At 43.6% G+C, this 20,825-nt stretch overlaps 1 protein-coding gene across 1 annotated transcript; it reads right to left on the bottom strand.

Moving 5' to 3' along the window:
• Positions 1 to 1,588: 1,588 nt before the first annotated feature.
• Positions 1,589 to 18,940, bottom strand: smyd2a (SET and MYND domain containing 2a; the record flags this gene model as incomplete). Its single annotated transcript, XM_083650461.1, has 12 exons — positions 1,589 to 4,407; positions 4,671 to 4,779; positions 5,610 to 5,784; positions 5,988 to 6,111; positions 6,505 to 6,615; positions 7,586 to 7,688; positions 8,173 to 8,240; positions 9,877 to 10,004; positions 14,619 to 14,679; positions 15,407 to 15,517; positions 16,185 to 16,248; positions 18,768 to 18,940. 12 exons carry the CDS (start codon positions 18,938 to 18,940, stop codon positions 4,324 to 4,326), a joined length of 1,311 nt encoding a protein of 436 aa, XP_083506587.1. The 3' UTR covers positions 1,589 to 4,323.
• Between the last annotated feature and the right edge of the window lie 1,885 nt (positions 18,941 to 20,825).

Here is a 20,825-nt window from a genome sequence, read left to right as displayed (position 1 = left end):
TTGAGTGGGGGCGGAGACGCCTAAACATGGTCGTCCGTCCGCCTCGAATTGGAGCCGTCTCGCCGTCTGGCGGCGCCAGCTAGCCCTACATGCTCGGACGCCACTACACCCCCCCCCCCACCTCCTGTGGAAGCTCCGTGTGAAAATGGCGGAGATTGTGTGCCAGGCAGTCTGAATGAAATTGAATGTAACGTTCCCAATTCTATGTATTAAATTCTAAAAAACGACCCTCAACATTTCGGAAGGCTAAGCCACACAACTAGTTCGTTATAATCTAACATCATGCTTTGAAAGGCGACTTTATCACGAAGAACCAAGGCAACGGCCAATCACAACTCTCATGCAGCTGACGTCACGCACGTATCGTCGCCGTGAAGTCACATTTTCGAGCAGCCCCCGTCAGCCGACGGCACCCCCTCCCCGTAGGACGGCGCTCCACCCGCCGTCATACGGGGAGGGCGGGGCGAGGCTCTGACGGACGACCATGTTTAGGCGTCTCCGCCCCCACTCAATTGCTTCCCCACACAGGTGCCTCTGCTGTGGCTGATGGTTACAGGGCTGCTTCTCATCCTGTTGATTGCTGGGCCAAATCATAACTGCACACTAAATTCCATTCCATGCAAAAATACAATAATAACAGTCCAGAAAACAAACACTCATAGTAAACAATCCAAAAATTAACAAAGTATATTATACAATTATGTAATGTATTTTTAAACCACCAAATTTGCAGCGGTCTGAACAGACCCCCAGCCATTTAAAAAAGGTAGCCAGAGTTGCACACACCTTTCTGCACCAGCTCAGGAAGCCCCTCGGGCACTGTCTTTATCGCCGATGTCACCGTGACTCCGTTTCCCTGGAGATGGCACTTGGAGAGAACTCCCAGGAGCCATGTTCTCAGCGTTGTCATCTGTTAGTTCTTCCTGCCTGGAGACAAACAGGACAAACACTCACATATATGGAACAGCCCAGTCAATCACAGCATTTCACTTAGTAGCTCACAGGTGTGTTCACTAATTGTTTAGAGGGTGTGTCCACAGGTCCTGCTCTGTCACCAAACTCCACACGACTGATTATAAAACACATTACAAATAACATATTGCAAAATGCATAATACAAAAAACCAATGCAACACAATACATGTTTTTAAGACAATGGGGAAGAGATTAAATAGATGAAGAACATAGTTCACAAAATACATCTTAGAAGGGCCATAGTTCATAATCAATCAATCAATAAGCACTCAATCAATAATTTGCTATCACAGTGTATCCTTTGTAAGGATTTTGTGCTAAAGAGCCCACAAGACAAAGCAAATGTTGTATTGTCAGTCATTTATTGACTTCATTGAGATGGTACAGAAATAATCAGAGGCTCAGAGAATTAGTTATGCGTTCCACTGGAGTATCCTTCATGCCAGATAACTGATACAGTAACAGTTAATTACAGAATGGACAAGATGTGGCCGGCCTTTCAATTGGTCTTGGAATGGATTTACACATGCTAAAAAGGTCAGTTTAATACATCAACCCTTATGCTGCAGGTTGCTTTTTCCTTTGCACAGCCAGAAATGGAAAGTCCAAATCTGGGATGGTTTGTCTTGTGCAAACCAGCCTAAAAGCCCTCCTTGCATCGTCTTTTCTTTGCAAAACAAATAATGTGCAGGATAGAAGTGTCGAAGTGGTGTTTTTGGATAAACAAAGCTGTAAGGTAGTTAATTATCGCACCGACCATTATGCATTTCTGCGGTAACATTGCTAAACGACCACAGGTGACTCATGAAAGCTGGCTGTTTCCAATGCTCAGCGCTCACTTCACGCAGTGCTTAAAAGTGCATCCATGGTAAAGAAATATGGAGAAGCTACAGGAGTTAAAAATGAATTAGTGGTAGACCAATGAGCATGATAGATCCTCAGGAGCATGGTGAGAAGAAACTAGACAAGGGTGGCTGACTGTCCCCTGACAGACAGAAGAAGGCCTGACTGATAAACTGTGCTTGTAAGTTTGTTACTTTGATATCAATTTGTCACAAAATTGTACAAAATCTGAGTGCAAAAAGAAACTTTGAATAAAATCAGGCCCAGGGGACGGCCTTCACACTGCGTGAACTTCCAACTTCACACTTCAGAGTAATGATTTATAGTTAAATCTACAGCAGAGAGAAAGCTGCTTCTCTCCTGCTGGAAGGACCTGGCTTTCCAAAAGCACCTTGTCATTCAAGAGCGATACACAGGCAACACTTTCCCAACCGTTATGACCAACATGATTTTGTTACCACAAATCACTGTTGCCCACATTGTTTTATTTTTATTTTCCAGAATTAATTCCTGCTGAAGGCAATATTTCCTACAAAGTTGTCTCTGCATTATGGTCTTTAGATCATTTCAGTCTCCTGGCCTGCAACAATGCAAAAATTAAGAAGGAAATGCCAATTCCTGTTGTAATAAACATTTAATTCCTTCTTGTTGACTATAAAGTTGAAAGGAAAGGAAGAATGACATTCCACCTTGCTAACTACAGTCTCAGGAGAAATGTAGAGGCCCTTCCCCATGCTAAATATGAATAATGGCCCTCTGGTGCTAAAGTGACTTTTGATTATTCATAATCATAAATATGGATTCATGAAGCATAATACAATTAAAATGTACAGTATTGTATGTCTCGACAAAAAGGCAACAAAAGCTACAGTGTTGTGCTTTTTTTTTTTTTTTAGAGCAAAAGAGCTCTGACCCAGGATCTGGTCATGTCAAAGTACCAATGTCTTTCACTGACTTAAGAGGCAAACTGGTCTCAGATCAGCACCCCTGTACAACACTGTGAATATACAAGTACAGATGGTTCCTTGTCAGTTAAACCCGTGGCCCTTTTGGTCAACAAGCCTTGTGTAAAACAAAACAAAACAAAACATGCAACTTTTTTTAAACCTGCAAAAAGTTCTGTAAGACAAGAGACACAAACCACTGGTACATTTGCTCATGAATAGTTGTTTGAATTCTCTTCTCCGCTGCTACAGAGTCCTAGTACATGGCCAGTCAGACTGGTTCACAGTTTGAAGAAGACTCAGTATAACCAGTCCCACCAGGAAATTGCAATCACAGTAATTAATGCAAATTCAACCCATCTCTGGAATATTTGCGGGGGGCAAATTCCCACGATTTCTCTGCAAAAATGGCAAAACAGGTTCCTCAACTTGCCATTTTTGCATTTTTGATTGCAACAATCACTTTAAAAAAAAAAAAAATCCTGGAGGGACTGTATAACCAGAAACAATGGCAGACACTGTTTGGCCATTTTGTAGTATAGGCACCAAGTTGCTGTCCCTTCTCCCCTTGGCTCCAAACACTAATAATGCCCTTCATGACATAACCATGGCAAGACACCAAGCACTCTTAAAAACAGCTGGTGTGGAATCCAAAATCACTAAGCAAAGGCTCTGGAGCAAGGCCGCGCAGCTCAAATGGCTGCCAGTGAAAAGTACAATGGCCAAACACAGTCTGTCCATCGCTCGGGTCAGAAGCACAGAACACAAAGGAGGAGTTCACACTTACACTTTGCAAAATTCTCTCTCACATGGTTGCTGTGAGATGAACACACAGTTTTCCCCAAAAGTCAGCTTTAAAAGGAAGTGTAAAAAAAATAATAAGAAGAAAAAAGTTAAGATTTTGCCACTGATGTGATACATTTTTGAATCTCCGTGATGGAGTCATGTTGGAGTCATGGAACTTAATCCGGACACAAAAGGCCATGTAACATTTCCAATCAAATTTAAAGTGATGAGGATGTCATGCAACAGGAGCAAGTACTGTAATTTGCCTGGGGTGCAGTCGAGAGATACATCAGTCACAAGTTAACAGTGTTGGGGGTAACTTATTACAAAAGCAACATATTACATGTAATATATTACTTTTAGCAGTAACTCAGTAATATAACTTATTACTTATAGGATTTCAGTAATATTATACCAGTTACTTTGTCAAGTAACTCAAGTTACAAATGGAGTTAAAGTTAACATAAGGCTAACCAAGCAATCTTCCAATCTTTTTTTCTTCAACATTTGACCCTCAGTCGCCTGCCGTTTAGCCCAGATCTGACAAGAAGTAGGCAGCTGCAGAAAGGAAATGAGGTCATCCTTAACCAGACTAAGCAGGTAGACAAACCATCCGAAACAGAAAGAGTGAAGAAAGAAACCTCAGTGAAACGACAGAGGGGGACACAAAACAAAAAGGCGAGGTATAAGACGCATGCCGTGCAGTTGTCATGTTTTTTGTTGTTGTTGTGGCTTTTAGAGAGGTTCCTCACTCCTGATGCTCGTTATCCTCCTCGCTACTTCTGCTCCGCAATCTCTCGTTTAACCTCTGCCACATAGTGGTGATCCTTCCCATGAGCCACCTCCATGATGGCCATCGCCTGGAGACAGAAGAAGAACGTTGTTGTCGTTGTCGTTTTTTTACAAACTCTGCTATTTTTACATGTATTCCAGGACATTGTTGATCAAACTGTGAATGTGTGCTGTGGTTAACATTCCCAATACTGTAGTTACCTACACAGAACATATTTTAGTTAACAGATATGCTCACTGTACTATATTTTACCGTTATTGTATGTTCTGTTAGATTGTCCCCGCAGTACTCTCTATCTCAGCCTCTACATGCCCTTGTCTGTGCCTTTACCTTCTTCAGAGCCTTCACTCCTTGTGTCTTCCTCTCCAGCCCTAAATACAGTCGGCCCAGTTTCAGATACATGGACGCCACATTCAGAGAGTAGGGTGGGTAGTGGACGCTGCACAGGGAACACAAGAAATAAGTCAAGCTAGGCGCGAACACGGCAGAGGAAGATATCTACTGTATATTACATGAGGTTTTTGTATTAGTGTATACTACATTATATTCGGTAGTGTACAGTAAAAATGAATAAATGTATAAGTTAATATATCCGGCTTGATCGCGCACTATGTTGCATAAACATAGCATGTAGTACATCAGTAGAGTAAACTACAGAGAAGACAGATCTGGTTTATGTATTGTCCAGAATAAATGGGACAAAATGTATGTGTAATATACAATAAAACAGAAAGAAATTGCAGACGGGTAAAGACTAAAAGTTCGTATGAATGAAAATCCCCATTCTTACTGACTGAGTGACTGTCTGTATGCCATTGTCTCGATAGACTGACTGATTGACCACTTAGTGATCTGACTTTTCAATATAGTTTATAATCTGCCCACGGGCTGCCTGAGGAGCTCAGGCTTGCTAAATCAGTATCTTTAAATCACTTTTTAAAACACTTTTGAATGGCCTTTTATTTTTGTCTTGTGTTTTATTCCCCTATTGTTTATTTCCATTGCCCTTTCATCTAAATTCATGTCAAGCTTAATTTTACCATGCATTTTATTGTCTACTGATTACATTTTTGCTATTTTCCTTTTTGATAAGTGCTATACAAATAAACTTTATTATTACTCTTGACTCATTGACTGCACGCCCAAAAACTGTAGTTGACTTAGTTTATTTACTTAGTGTATAAGCGTACAGATCAATGTTAAGTGCATGACTGTAACAAAAACATGCTGACTCGCTGTTAGTCTGTCATGCCAGACAGAACAATTTACCTATATGGCTGAACGATCTTCTCTCCGTAGCTCATAGCTCCATCCCAGTCCTGCATGTAGAGGCAGACGCCCATGGCCTGATACATCATGTGCAGCATGTAGACGTTGGTGTCTGCAAACATAGAGCCCATCTTCTCCTGGCTCAGCTCACACATCTCCAGCAGCTCACTGGGGGGTGCCAGAGAGTCAAGGAATAATAATGACACACCATAGATAGATAGAGAGAGAGAAGAGGGAGGGAGGAGAGAGAAGAGAAAAGGGACACTGAGGAAATACAATTGTGAGAAGGAAAGCTGAGCTGGAGTAGAGATGGACACATGGAGGAGAAAGGAGGCTGAACTAGAAGCTGGAGGAGGAGTAAGAGGTGAGAGAGGATATTCTTGTAGTGCTTGGCTCTCCTGAACTCCTCGATGACATTCTTGGCGTAACGCACCATGGACCGGACTTCCTCCGCCTCTGGCGGAGAGCTCAGCTTCTTCCTGATCTCCATCTTAGCCTTGTCCTAGAGATGGAGAGAAAAGGGACAATGAGAGGAATAGACAAGGAAAGAGAAGGTCACATCATACTGTACTATACAAGACACGCTGAAGCTCAGAGGTGGCTGGGGAGAAGCAGGAGCAAGCACCACAGAGCCTTCTGTGACCCTCGGTATATCCAGTAGTGTGAGGCACTGTGGGACAGAAAGGAAGGCCCTGGTCCAAAAGACAGACACATTGATTCTGTGGTAGGCACAGAGAGGACAGACAAGATGGAGGCTCTTGCTCCATTTTTCACAGCAAAGGCTGAGGAAGGCGACACAACTTCTGGCAGATTCCTCGAACTAAGCAAACAGCTTCCACCACAGCTGCTCTGAAACATGCTATGATGGTGTGTACTAGAGATAAAGCCAGGGTACCTTAGACTTGGTGGTGCACTCGTCACACTGGCACGTGAAGAAGTAGGAATCTATCAACCTCTCATTCCTGTCCTCTGTTGGGTAGAGCAGGTCTATGTAGCTGTTGAAGACCTAGAAAGAGAGAGCGTGGAGAGACACAGGCCCAGAGAGAGACGGAGGCCCGGAGAAAGAGAGAGAAAAGGAGACAGAATGGGATTGAAGTACATTTGTGAGATCCTTTACTTTCACTTAGTTGATGACCATCACTGCTCCCCTGCCTTCTGTTGCCATTTGACATCCTTCAAAATAAACAGTCTCTGTAATTCCATTTAGCACGAGTGAGAAGACACTTTGTTGTTTCGATGAGTCCGGTGTCTGCTTTAGTGATGGGAATTACGGCTCTTTGAAGGGAGCCGGATCTTATGGCTCCGTTCCTTTCCGAGAGCCGTTCAAAATAGCGGCTCCTCGCCTCGCCTTTTTTTTAGGGGGCGGGCACTAGCCTACTGTTTATCTGCGAAATCACTAGGATAATGATATGGTACGATTTGGATCAGATTTGATCTGAGACCCACCACTATTTCATTTTGCATCTGTGGACTGTAGCAGCATTCAATTACTCATAGTATGTCCAGACCTAATGTCAATGATCTGCATTGTAAACATGACACAAGGTGACACCATATCCATCTGCGCTTAGTCAGTGAATTTACTTCTTCTATGAAATGTGTTGTGTAAATAAAGTTGGCTTTCCTTGAATGCAATTCATGCAACAGAAAGTCGGCAGATGCACTCCGCGGCGTAGCCCATTTTGATATTAAGATATTAATATCAAAGATATTAAGAGTCCACCCACGCACGCCAGTTACAGCATGCGCCGGTAGCAATTAACGAGTGCCCTCCCGGCTCACCGGGCTAGCAGAGGGAGGGAGGGAAGTCTACCCTGTGTGTGTGGTGGCCTGCATGGTGGGGAGTGGCAGGTGAAATTTAAACACAACATTAAAATGAACGGCTCTCAAGTAGGACTCGGTTCCCTTCGTTCCTAGCAAAGCGCCGTTCAATAGATTCAGATCGTTCGCGAACGTCACATCACTAGTCTGCTTACCTCGTCTCCGGGGTTGATCTCTTGAACAGCTCTGACCTCGGCTACGGTGCCTTTATACGTCACTATGACATTTGGACTACAGGCGTGGTTCATGAGTGCTACACTAGAGGGAAGAAGAGGAAGACAAAAAGAGAGCAATAACTAAGCAGATCATTTATTTATTTAAGCGGAGAATAGTGATACAGCCTCACAGCTATGGTTCATCTCTGCTACCACAACCCATAGAGAGGGAGAGAGATTCAAAATGGAGAAATCATGCATGAAATGGTTGAGATGTACAAGGAGTGTAGGAAGGTTTTGCCATCATTTGGGTGAGAGGAGGAGAAAGAATAGAATGTGTGAGACGAGAGAAGACATGATCACTTGTTTTCATATCTCAACACACAGGCAAATGCTGTTCTTGCCATTCTTATCAATAAAGCACACTGAGCTGACAAATCAAAATGAATGGATGGATGCTAAAAAGGTTCTAAATGAAAGTTTGAGCTGAGGGTATTTGACTGTTCCTGCTGATAAATATGAGCATGAGGAGCAGGAGGACGGAAGGGGATGATGAAGACAATGATGGCATGGCATGGACTACCTACTCGGGAAAAACGGCCGATCCCAGATGGGAGAGTTCCTCATCCTCTATGGTAAAACCATTACAGTTGACCTGGAGAAAGAAAGACAGACAGACAGACAGACAGACAGACAGACAGACAGACAGACAGTGAGAGGAGAGAGGGAGAGGCAGAGAATAGGAGAGAGGAGGGGTCAGTGTGACTGAAGGTAAGTCATATGATAATATAATTTGGACCATCCTGTACCCCAAGGTCTAAATATACTCACACACATACCTGCTGTCCTATTAGTCCCATTATTTACATACATAGTTTATGTAACAGACATCCATCAATCAGTTCATCCAACCATGATTTATTTATTTAAACCCACAATCTCTTTCTCTAATTAAATCTCCTTCTCTCCAACTAGGCACTGTTGAAAATGAAGATAGTTTTTCCCTCAATGAATACTGCGGTCAAATAAACGATACATTGATGAAACAAGGACACATGGCATCATACATGTGCAAGCTAACAGCTAGATGTTGCTCATTGCCAGCTAGGGCTGCCACTAACGATTATTTTCATAATCGATTAATCTGTCGATTATTTTCTTGATTCATCGAGTAGTTGTTTGGTCTTATAAAATGTCAGAAAATGGTCGCAAATAACGATCAGTGTTTCCCAAAGTCCAAGAGGACGCCCTCAAATGTCTTGTTTTGTCCACAACTCAAAGATAATATCAGTTTACTGTCATACAGGAGTAAAGAAACCAGAAAATATTAACATTTAAGAAGCTGGAATCAGAGAATTTAGACCTTTTCTCTTCAAATTGTACTCAAAACGATTAAACGATTGTCAAAATTGTTGTCGATTAATTTTCTGTCGATCGACTAATCGATTAATCGTGGCAGCTCTATTGCCAGCCAATTAACGTTGCACAATACAATAAAACATGTAACTGTGTAGGAATGTGGATGTACCTTACTATTTGGTTCCGTTGAGAGAAGGAAAGTGTTGTTGTTTTTTGCATTCTGTGTTTTATGAATAGAAATCAAAAATTGCCAAACAGAGATTCTCAGCATCCTGTGTGCCATGCCTCCTAACGGCCACTAGAAACACATGAACGGATGTGAATTTCTTTCTGGATCCATGAGGTGCTTTGCATGTAAAAACAGGCTAGTCATGATGTTCAGGAGCGGGTCAGGGGATTAGAGACTAGTGGAGATTAAATGTGGCTGTGTAATAGCAGGCTAGGGAGCTTCTTTGCCTTGGTATAACTTAGAGAGAGAGAGAGAGAGAGAGAGAAAGAGGACAGTAGCACTGACAGACTAGATCAAGCTAAATGGAGATCAACGCTGTGTAGAGAGTTAAGACAGGCCCCACTGGGCCTGTAGACAGAGCCTGCTGCTTTCAACACAACATGTGCTCCTGTGTGTATGTGCCAACAAGTGGAGGACAGCTGAGGGGGGAGGGGAGCGCCACTAAATTAAGAGTAGTGTGTGTGTGTGTGTGTGTGTGTGTGTGTAACATAGCAAGATGCATTTTCCAAGATCCAAGATCATGAGCTGAATGGTAGTATTTCATGGGTGAATTAAATAGTTACACAATGTCCTGGAAATTAAATGGAATGCTCAGAATGCATTAGGTCTTTAAGAGCTGGGATCTGTGTTACTTCCTGCCTTTTAGACACCAAATGGCTGCTGTGAGAAAGGCCTATCCATCCAAAGTGTCATCCAGTTTTACCTGAGCGAAGAGCTCGGTGAGAGCCTGGTCATCAGGGAGGTCAATAATGTGTCTGGAGTAGAAGTGTTGCAGCGCTGCTAGGTCCGTCTGGTTCATCTCCTCCTTCTCACTGTCCAGCTTATCTAAATCTGATAGGAGCAAAAGAGGGAGAAGAGGAAAGACACACACAAAAACACAAAGCCAGAGAGACAGAAATAAAGAGAGAGAAACAAAGACACAGCGGGAAAGGGACAGAGAACGAAAACAACGTCAACAACAGAAACTCAGGGGCAACAGGACAGTCAAGTGGCTATCGAGGTCACGTTGTCATCAGACAGTTATGGGTTCAGAAACTATCAACTGCTGAGGGATCCTTGAGCAAGACACTGACTGAACCCTCTAACTCAGGGGTGGGCTACTGGAGGCCCGCGGGCTGCATGCGGCCCCCGACCTCACTCAACGCGGACTGTTTACTCACTACTGCACCACCCCACACTTCACAGTGTTTACTCACTACTGCACCACCCCACACTTCACACTGTTTACTCACTACTGCACCACCCCACACTTCACACTGTTTACTCACTACTGCACCACCCCACACTTCACACTGTTTACTCACTACTGCACCACCCCACACTTCACACTGTTTACTCACTACTGCACCACCCCACACTTCACACTGTTTACTCACTACTGCACCACCCCACACTTCACACTGTTTACTCACTACTGCACCACCCCACACTTCACACTGTTTACTCACTACTGCACCACCACCCCACACTTCACACTGTTTACTCACTACTGCACCACCCCACACTTCACACTGTTTACTCACTACTGCACCACCCCACACTTCACACTGTTTACTCACTACTGCACCACCCCACACTTCAGTTTACTCACTACTGCACCACCCCACACTTCACACTGTTTACTCACTACTGCACCACCCCACACTTCACACTGTTTACTCACTACTGCACCACCCCACACTTCACACTGTTTACTCACTACTGCACCACCCCACACTTCACACTGTTTACTCACTACTGCACCACCCCACACTTCACACTGTTTACTCACTACTGCACCACCCCACACTTCACACTGTTTACTCACTACTGCACCACCCCACACTTCACACTGTTTACTCACTACTGCACCACCCCACACTTCAGTTTACTCACTACTGCACCACCCCACACTTCAGTTTACTCACTACTGCACCACCCCACACTTCACACTGTTTACTCACTACTGCACCACCCCACACTTCAGTTTACTCACTACTGCACCACCCCACACTTCAGTTTACTCACTACTGCACCACCACCCCACACTTCACACTGTTTACTCACTACTGCACCACCCCACACTTCACACTGTTTACTCACTACTGCACCACCACCCCACACTTCACACTGTTTACTCACTACTGCACCACCCCACACTTCACACTGTTTACTCACTACTGCACCACCCCACACTTCACACTGTTTACTCACTACTGCACCACCCCACACTTCACACTGTTTACTCACTACTGCACCACCCCACACTTCACACTGATTACTCACTACTGCACCACCCCACACTTCACACTGTTTACTCACTACTGCACCAGCCCACACTTCACACTGTTTACTCACTACTGCACCACCCCACACTTCAGTTTACTCACTACTGCACCACCCCACACTTCACACTGTTTACTCACTACTGCACCACCCCACACTTCAGTTTACTCACTACTGCACCACCCCACACTTCAGTTTACTCACTACTGCACCACCACCCCACACTTCACACTGTTTACTCACTACTGCACCACCCCACACTTCACACTGTTTACTCACTACTGCACCACCACCCCACACTTCACAGTGTTTACTCACTACTGCACCACCCCACACTTCACACTGTTTACTCACTACTGCACCACCCCACACTTCCGGTCACTCCGGATTTTTGATATCAAAGACATAAAAGTGGATTTTATGCAACAAGTTGGAAGCCGCCCATTCTGCTATTTGGAAGAAGAGGATGTTGTGCATCGGATAGGGTCTTCTTCACTTCAAGTTTCTGGCTCAGGTAAATAATCTTTTAAGACGTAGCCGCGAGAGGGGACAGCTGGTCTATGGGGAAATGCTAAGTGGGTCCCCGGCGGGTGTTAATGCTCAGTATGAGCGAGCAGCGCCCGGCTAGCGGGGTAAATAAACACACAAATATGAAGAGATTATCATTTATTGGAGATTTTGAAAAGGCTGAGGCAATGCCTTGTGTTGTCAAAAACACAGACCCCAGAAGAATGGCTCGGTGTCAGTTAAACTAGGTTGAGTATACCACTGCTGACAGGCCACATGTCAGCGTCACACACACACACACACACACACACACACACACACACACACACACACACACACACACACACACACACACACACACACACACACACACACACACACACACACACACACGTGTGAAGGGTTAATTCTGTGACAATCCTCTGCTGACACATCTGAGCTGCCGACAACAGTTCAGACTAAACAAATGGAGCCCCGAAAACCGTTTGTGTGTCTTTGATGGTGATGGCAGCTTTGAGTATTCACAATCTAGAGATACATTTTGCTACGGGTGCTGAAACGATTAGTGGATTCATCAAGTAGTCGAATGGCAGAACATTTATAATAGATCATCATCATTTTTGTACAGTTTGGACAATATGAATAATTATTATTAATAAATTTGTCTTAAAATTCTGCTCCGCCCGCCTGAACATTAAACGAGCGCGCCCTCTTGCAGTGGGCAGAGTGACCAGGCCTCTGCCTGTCCCACACAGACCTAGTGCAGTGTGGTGTGTGTGTTGGGGGGGGGGGGGGGGGGGGGGGGTCTGCCGGACCATGCTGAGGATGTTCTATGAGTCTGCTGGACCATGCTGAGGATGTTCTATGAGTCTGCTGGACCATGCTGAGGATGTTCTATGAGTCTGCCGGACCATGCTGAGGATGTTCTATGAGTCGGTGGTGGCCAGTGCCTTCCTGTATGCTATTCATAGCTTTCAAGGGGCGTTACGTGCTGCCGGGAACGCCCACCTGGCGGTCAAAAAACTTGTTCATTCCACTGCCGCCGAGTCACTAGTTTCTCACGCTGTTTGTTCAGCCAAAATGCCGGATACCTGTTGTGCTATCGGTTGCACTAACCGACGAGGAGACACGCCTGGCTTGTGCTTTTACAGAATGCCGTCGGAGAAAGAAAACTCAGAAAGGAGGAGGTTGTGGATTTGTGCGATTAGACGTGGTTCAGTCGCTGGGGAGGGCAAATGGCTACCATCAAAGTACACACGTCTTTGCAGCCAACATTTCATCAAAGGTAAGCTCAAGTAACGTTAACGGGGTATTTTAATCATTATTGTAATGTTACTTGAGCTTACCTTTGATGAAATGTTGGCTGCAAAGACGTGTGTACAAACGACTGAACAAACAGCATGAGAAACTAGTCGACGCGGCTGGCAGCGAATGAACAAGTTTGTTTTTTGACCGCCAGGTGGGCGTTCCCGGCAGCACGTAACGCCCCTTGAAAGCTATGAATAGTGTGCTGGGGCAGCAGGCTGAAGGCAGCGGACGCCAACAGACTCAACAAACTGATCCGTAAGGCCAGGGACATTGTGGGGCTGGAGCTGGGCTCTCTGACAGCGATGTCGGAGAAGAGAACGCTGACCAGGCTATGCTCCATCATGAACAATAACTCTCACCCACTCCACGGCGTGCTGGTCAAACACAGGAGCACGTTCAGTGAGAGGCTAATCCCACCCAGATGCACCACAGAGAGGCACAGGAAATCATTCCTGCCTGTGGCCATTGGACTCTTTAATGCCTCACTAAGATGAGCTCCTCGGAGACACTCAGACTGAGTCAGCCGATAGGTTAACTGTGCCTTAGCTAAGCCACATGTAATGTGCAAGTTGAGTGAATATAATTCCAGTGTGCAATAACTGCAATTTGACACGTACTGTACATTCTACTTTACTCTACTTCATTTTAGTTTACTCTATTGCATTTTACTGCATTTTACTTTATTGTATTGACTGTTTACGTTTAGGGAGATACTGTGTTATGCTGGATACTTATGCTATGTGTGTTATGTGGATATTCATGCCTGAGTGCGAGCAGCTGTAACTTGTCCCAATTTCCCCCCCGAGGATCATTAAAGTCTTTCTGATTCTGATTCTGATTGTTCCTGAGGCTATTCGCTGTCTGAACTGTTGAATCGAATAGTAGCCTACCTCATGCCCCCTTTTCTGTTTTAACTTACATGGTTTCATGTCCTTTTAAATGTACTATGTTTTAAGACATCCCTACTTTTTACTTTTTCATGTCTGTATGTTTTTAAATTACATTTTTTGTTATGCTGCATATGAATTGCCCCAGGGGGGATAAATAAAGATTTACTCTACTCTACTCTACTCAACTCAACACCCAGGGGCTTTGGATTTAAGTCCCACTGCTCTGCAGAATCAGAGTGAATGAAAGAGACAGAGGCAGGACTGGAGGCTACAGCACAGCCTATTCATAGACTCACTGCTACAACTGCAGGGCCTTGCGCCAACTGGGAGACCACGCACACACACACACACAGACGTAACTAATCGCACCCCCACGTTTAACTAAACATGCTCACACGCACACGCACACGCACGCGCACACACACACACACACACACACACACACACACACACACACACACACACACCAACTTACGGGCTTGAAACTCGCTGAGCAGTAGCAGCCTTTCTGAAGGAGTGCGTTCTGTTGTGACTCTCTGGAACAAAAAAAAACACAACAACCCACAAACCATCAGGACAGAGAAGTCCAGATCGGTGTGGTCAGAAAAGCAGATATACTATACTATACTATACATATACTAATATGCGGTACCAGTACCATGCGGCCTAAATGTGAAATGGCTGAAAAATGTAGCACTCACAGGAACAACACTGGGACTTCAAATCTTTACCAGACCCGGTTTCAGCTCGACATTGAGAGAACAAAAAAAACTGGGACACATAGTGGACTTGGCTGCTAATTGCTGTGATCCAGAGGTCACGTCCCATGATGTCATCGCAGTCTTTCTGCCAAAAACCTCTGACATTTCTGCCTTCTTTTATTAGACAGTGTAGATTGGGTTTATTACAGTGATGCGAAAGACAGGAGAACGACGCACAGCAGAAAAATCATGAGCTGGTCTGGACTGTGACAAGAAGTCATTAGTCCAAATTCTCAATACACTTAATACTCGCCCAGTAAGTTAAGTGTCATAAAGTGACATGACTGTGCAGCAATGTCTGCTCCACTTTGAGTCTCCTCTTCCTCTCCTGATACACACCTGATAGATGTGGCAACACTGGCATGTCCGCCCGCAGGACGTCTTTATTTTAATCCAATTTGATATATTTTTGTTTAATGTTCCATTTCAACTGAACTGGCGTTACTATGAGAAAGCAGGAACATAAAACGTTTCTTCTTCTCTTTGTATTCTTCATACCAACCTGTCTCATGATGATTCTGGCCACCAGTCTGACCGTCTCTGATGGACACCAGTTTTCTCCATAGGCTAACATGGCTGAACATTCAAGCTTATGCATGGGCCAATCACCTTTCTGTACAGACAAGCACAAGAGAAAGAAATGAGTTCAAGCCTCCGTTACTGACATTCAGCAGGACAATGCAGACACACACACAGAGAGAGACAGAGAGACAGAGAGACACACACACACACACACACACACACACACACACACAGGAACATTGAAATTCAAGTGTTTTCAAGGATTTGCAGCACCTGTACGAATCCTGAGTAAAGAGATAAAGGAGCTGGTATGATTTTATCATCACAATACATTGATAAATCCTCTACAGGCAACATCTCTCTCTCTCTCTCTCTCTGATGTACTATGGAACTACGGTAAGAGTAAGCAGAGAGAGGACAGACTAAATCATCATAGCAACAGCAGCCAGAATGCGCTCTCTCTAGCTGTGTCTCAATTCAGGGGCCGCAGCCTAATGTTACTCTATGGTGGTAGTGTTGGAGCGGTCTTTTGGTACCAGATCCATAGATGCAAATTAACACACGCCAACACTTAAAATGAATAGGATGACATGATGCTCTGGCCAATGCTAAATATTTTTGGCAGGTACTTCTTTTACTTTACAGGCCCATGCAATGTGAGTCAAGAAGTCAATATCACGCTGGCGCACACACACATGAACACACAATAACACACACACACACACACACACACACGTTCACACATAAAACACACTTACCTGACAGTCAACATTGCAGTAGTGGGCCTGCTTACATTTGCCACACTTAGAAAGGCCATCTCTCCTGTAATCACATGGATGGGGGGGGGGGGGGGGGGGACGACGACAAAAAATGAGTCCACATTACAACAACTATACTGAGAGCACTGGTGTGACATTTATGGATAGATGGATTCAAACGTTGTGCAAAATATCACAGTACATACTTTTGCCTGATGAGCCACCCCACCCTCCATAGATGCACGGAGTTAAACTGAAAATGGCTCTCTAGCTGGCTAGCTCTTTCAACATTCAACATCTTTATTGTCACTCCGGTTGCACAAGTACACTCCTGTGAAACTCGAGTAAAATATAAACATAAAATATAAGCAAGAAGCAACACGTGATCAATATGAAACATAGCATAGGAGAGCAGAACCGCACAAGAGCAATAATAAAATATACATAAAAAAAAAGAAAAACAACAATGAGTAACACTGGCAATGGCAGTTCAAGGAGCTACGATGAAACGAAAGGTGCAAGATGTTGTATTTTTTATGCACCAGGTATTGCACTTACAGAATCTTGCAATCAGTCAGTCATATTGCACAACAAATATTATGTATGTGTATGTGTGTGTGTGTGTGTGTGTGTGTGTGTTGTCTGTGTGAGTTTAGTTATTTGTTGAGGAGTCTTATGGCCTGCAGAAAGAAGGTATATCTATATCTCAGCCGACTGGTGCGTGATTTTGGGGACCTGTATCTCCTCCCTCCTCTTATCTTACAACATTTATACATTTAGATTCATCGTAAATTCACTTTTTGTCTGTCTTTATATTGATATCTGAATCATCTTATGCTCATCGATTCCCCATACATTTCTACAAACTTTCCAACCCATTTTCATTCAGACAGGGTCTTTTTTTTTACTGACAAAAAATAATGTGCCTTTTTTCACAGCCTGTCATTTTGTGTCTCGAATGCAGGAGGTAACATAGGTGCAACCATATCATTAACGAGGGCCCCAGCACTGGAACACCTAAATGGATTGCTTGCACACTTGTGTTACTTCCTGCCTTTGAGACACCAAATGGCTGCTGTGAAAAAAAGGTCAAATAGTAAAGGATCATTGGGTGTTTTGAGTGTGATCAGTCGCACGCTCACACGCACACAGACACAGACAGACAGACACACACACACACACACACACAGAGAGGAGGCTACTGTTTTCTAGAAGGTGTTTTTGAATGTAGATATTGTCCACTTCGCCCAACACAGAAATGTGCACCCCTGGCCTTCTCGTCTCTTGGGGCCTCCTCTCCTCGGACACATGCCCAACTATATTTAGCACATAACCTTTTACTGCTCTACTAACCTAACCTCGCGTCACCAGGCTCTTCTCGGCGAGAAAGAGCCTGGCTTCCGTTCACAATTGATTTTGTCACCCTACCTGGTTCCGGCCTAGAGCCCGCCCTAGATAGGAAGGGCAGCGTTTCTAGCTCGTCAACTTTTACGTTAACTTGACAATTTGACACAAGTATCAGAACGGCAAACAACAAAACAAAAGATGGACTACCGAACAAAGTTTTTGAAGAAGTTCTTTTAGAAACATTGCGGATTCACAATCTCACATCTTTTAAGCCAATACAGAAGCTTTGAATCAGACAATTAATCGAGGAAAGAGACGTCAAGCTAACGGCAACAAAGACGTTTTTTGGCGCACTGCCTTCCGGTGTTCATTCTGGTTCCGTGGTTTACGCCCCATGACAAAAAGCGGGGTGAAAGGTGCCCAGACTACTACTAACCTAACCTTAACACCCAGGACCTGTGTGTGTGAGTGAGTGAGACGTATATTATAATACATATTATTTAATACTGTTCTTTTTTTGTCAATATCTTATTTGATTTATTTTACGAGCAGAACTGATTGTCTTCTTCAGTAATGTAACCACTGTTTACTTTAATAAACTGTATCCTTTTATTGACTGTCCTGAGAGCTTTGTCAATTTTGTTATGGCATTCCTGACAAATTGAATTGGAGAGGGGGGAGAGAGAGAGAGAGAGGGAGAGAGAGAGAGAGAGAGAGAGAGAGAGAGAGAGAGAGAGAGAGAGAGAGAGAGAGAGAGAGAGAGAGAGAGAGAGAGAGAGAGAGAGAGAGATTCCAGCTATGATTCAGAACAAATGCAGTGACTTGATGACCTGATACATCAGGTCATGATAAGCCAAGACAAGTAGCTAGGTAACGTTAAGCTAACAGTTAGCATTTTACTTGACTGGTTTTCCAAAACCTACCTGACTTAACAAGCATTTTAGATTGTGGCTTTCAAATCAGCAGTAGGTTCAGCTTTGTCAATAATAAGGTTTCCACCAGTCCAGGACCAGCATGTCGGCTGGCTATCTTGTCCGAACAGACTGTCCCTGCACTGCCACAAATAACTGCTGCAGTTTCGGTCAGCTGAGGACTGCATTGACCCATTTAGCCTAACGTTACAGCAGCTAGGTACCTGCCTTGGTAGTAACCTGCCAAGACAACGAGGTTAGACAACACTAATCTAGCGACATGAATCGCTTCTTGTTGTGCTCAGGCAGGTTACGTTAACGTTACCTGCTGAAGCAGTGCTCACAGTGTGCTCCCCTCTCATTCACTGTCAACACGTAGGAGTAGGCAGGGCAGGCGAACACCACCTCCCCCACCGCGAAATGCTTCACTGCCCGCAGACCTCGTCCTTTGTCCGGGCTCAGGAACCGCTCGGTCCCCTCTATGCCTTCGTTTTTCATTATTATTTTCTGTATTTATGGTCTGAACAGCCAGCTACTAGCCACCACCTGTGCCTACTGCATGCAGTAATGAGCTTTTGCCAGGCTTCTTCTTCTTCTGCGGCTGTCTGTCTTCTTTGTGTCTGGTCTCTTGCTCAGTCTGTAGCGCTGCATCGCCGCCTACTGGAGTGGAGAAACACTGGTGCAAAATGAAAATAAAATACTATCCTTTCGGTAAATACTAGATAATAAACAATAATAGTTACATGGGCACTACTAGTAGGCTAAAACAAAAGACACTTGAGCTGCCTTATGTCCCACAATAATTACCATGATCTATTTAATATAACTGATTATGCTGGATAGGCAAATATGATATGAACTCTAGATCTTAAAGCATTAATGATTATTATTATATTATTATGGTACTTTCTAGAATCTGTTTTTCCCAATTAAGATGTCAATCTATCTATGCATCAAGGGGCTCAAAAAAATCTATGAGATAATTTACTCTATAGGGTGAACGGTGGTGTAAGTATGACGTTTCATGTATTGTTCTTGAGTTATTGTCCAAAAGAATGTCTATACACAGAGAGACACACTGATAGACACATAAGCAGACACAATCTTTTTCAATAGGCAATATATAGATCAGCAGCATTGTGAACAATGTGTAGGCCTATATGGCCTCAGCAGCTCTTTGGCCATTTGCAAATTAATGGGAGATGTTAGAGACAAACGTACAATCTGATTTATCAGGACCCCAGTATTTTGCATGTTCCATGTAATTAATGCATGAATACAAACAAATTAAATATCAATTGAGTGTACCACAGCATATGGCTAATTGGTGTTTGATTGACTTGGAGATGGAAGGCAACCTTATAGTCATAACTCAAAATACAGGTGTTTTATTCCAGTCTTTACAAATACCACAGCCTCAAAATATGAGAGGTTGCTCACATGTAAAATACATATTTAGCCCCCACACATTGGTTTGCCTAACCATTCCATTAACTAATGGACTACTTAATGGCATAGTTAACAGTGTTGGGAAAGTTACTCAAAATTGGTAATTAGTTACAGTTACTAGTTACTTCTCTCAAAAGGTAATTTAATTACTTTAAAGTTACCAGTTACTTCAAAGTAATTAGTTACTAGGGAAAGTAACTTTTGCGTTACTTTTAAAAGTCCGCTTCGATTGTTATTAATGCACACATTATGTTAGTGTTGCTGTGCCACAGTGTGGCATTGAACATTCGCTTATTGGGGAGGCTTATAGCCTATCAAGGTCCTTAGCCTCTGGGGCTCTGGCTGCAGCTCTCTCCCCGGACTAGGTCTGAGGATCAGAAACTGGGTAATCCTCTGAAGTTGTCCGTTATTTTCATGTCCTAAAGTAACTAGTAACTAGCCCAGTTACTATTTTAGTAACTGTAACTGAGTTACTGAATTTGAAAAAGTAATTAGTTAGATTACTAGTTACTGAAAAAGGTAGTTAAGTTCTCCCAACACTGATAGTTAATATCAAAGTAGCATTGAGCAGAAGGAAGATCTCAAGAGGTTTTTACATAGTGGTGGTCAGTGTGAAAACTGCAACCGGCTTGCCATAATGTCAAGTATACTCTGTATTGTGTGCGCTTGCGTGTATTTGAACCAGCCACTGAAGCGGACAAACAAAAGACAATTCACATCGTTTAGTTTATATATAAATGCATTTATTTAAGTTAATCATTTCTCCTCATTCAAAGTTGAATTTCTGCAGTATCTATAAAACAGAGAACAGTTAGAAGCGCTGTACAGTCCAACAACAAAACTAGGAACCGCGGCTGAGTACACTGTGTATATGTACATACTGTACACACACTGACATAGGTATATACAAACATATACACTTTTACATGTTACC

Source organism: Poromitra crassiceps, assembly GCF_964638095.1.
Source record: "Poromitra crassiceps genome assembly, chromosome: 14".
NCBI classification, from domain to species: Eukaryota; Metazoa; Chordata; class Actinopteri; order Beryciformes; family Melamphaidae; genus Poromitra; species Poromitra crassiceps.
This window is presented reverse-complemented; position numbering and strand designations above follow the sequence as displayed.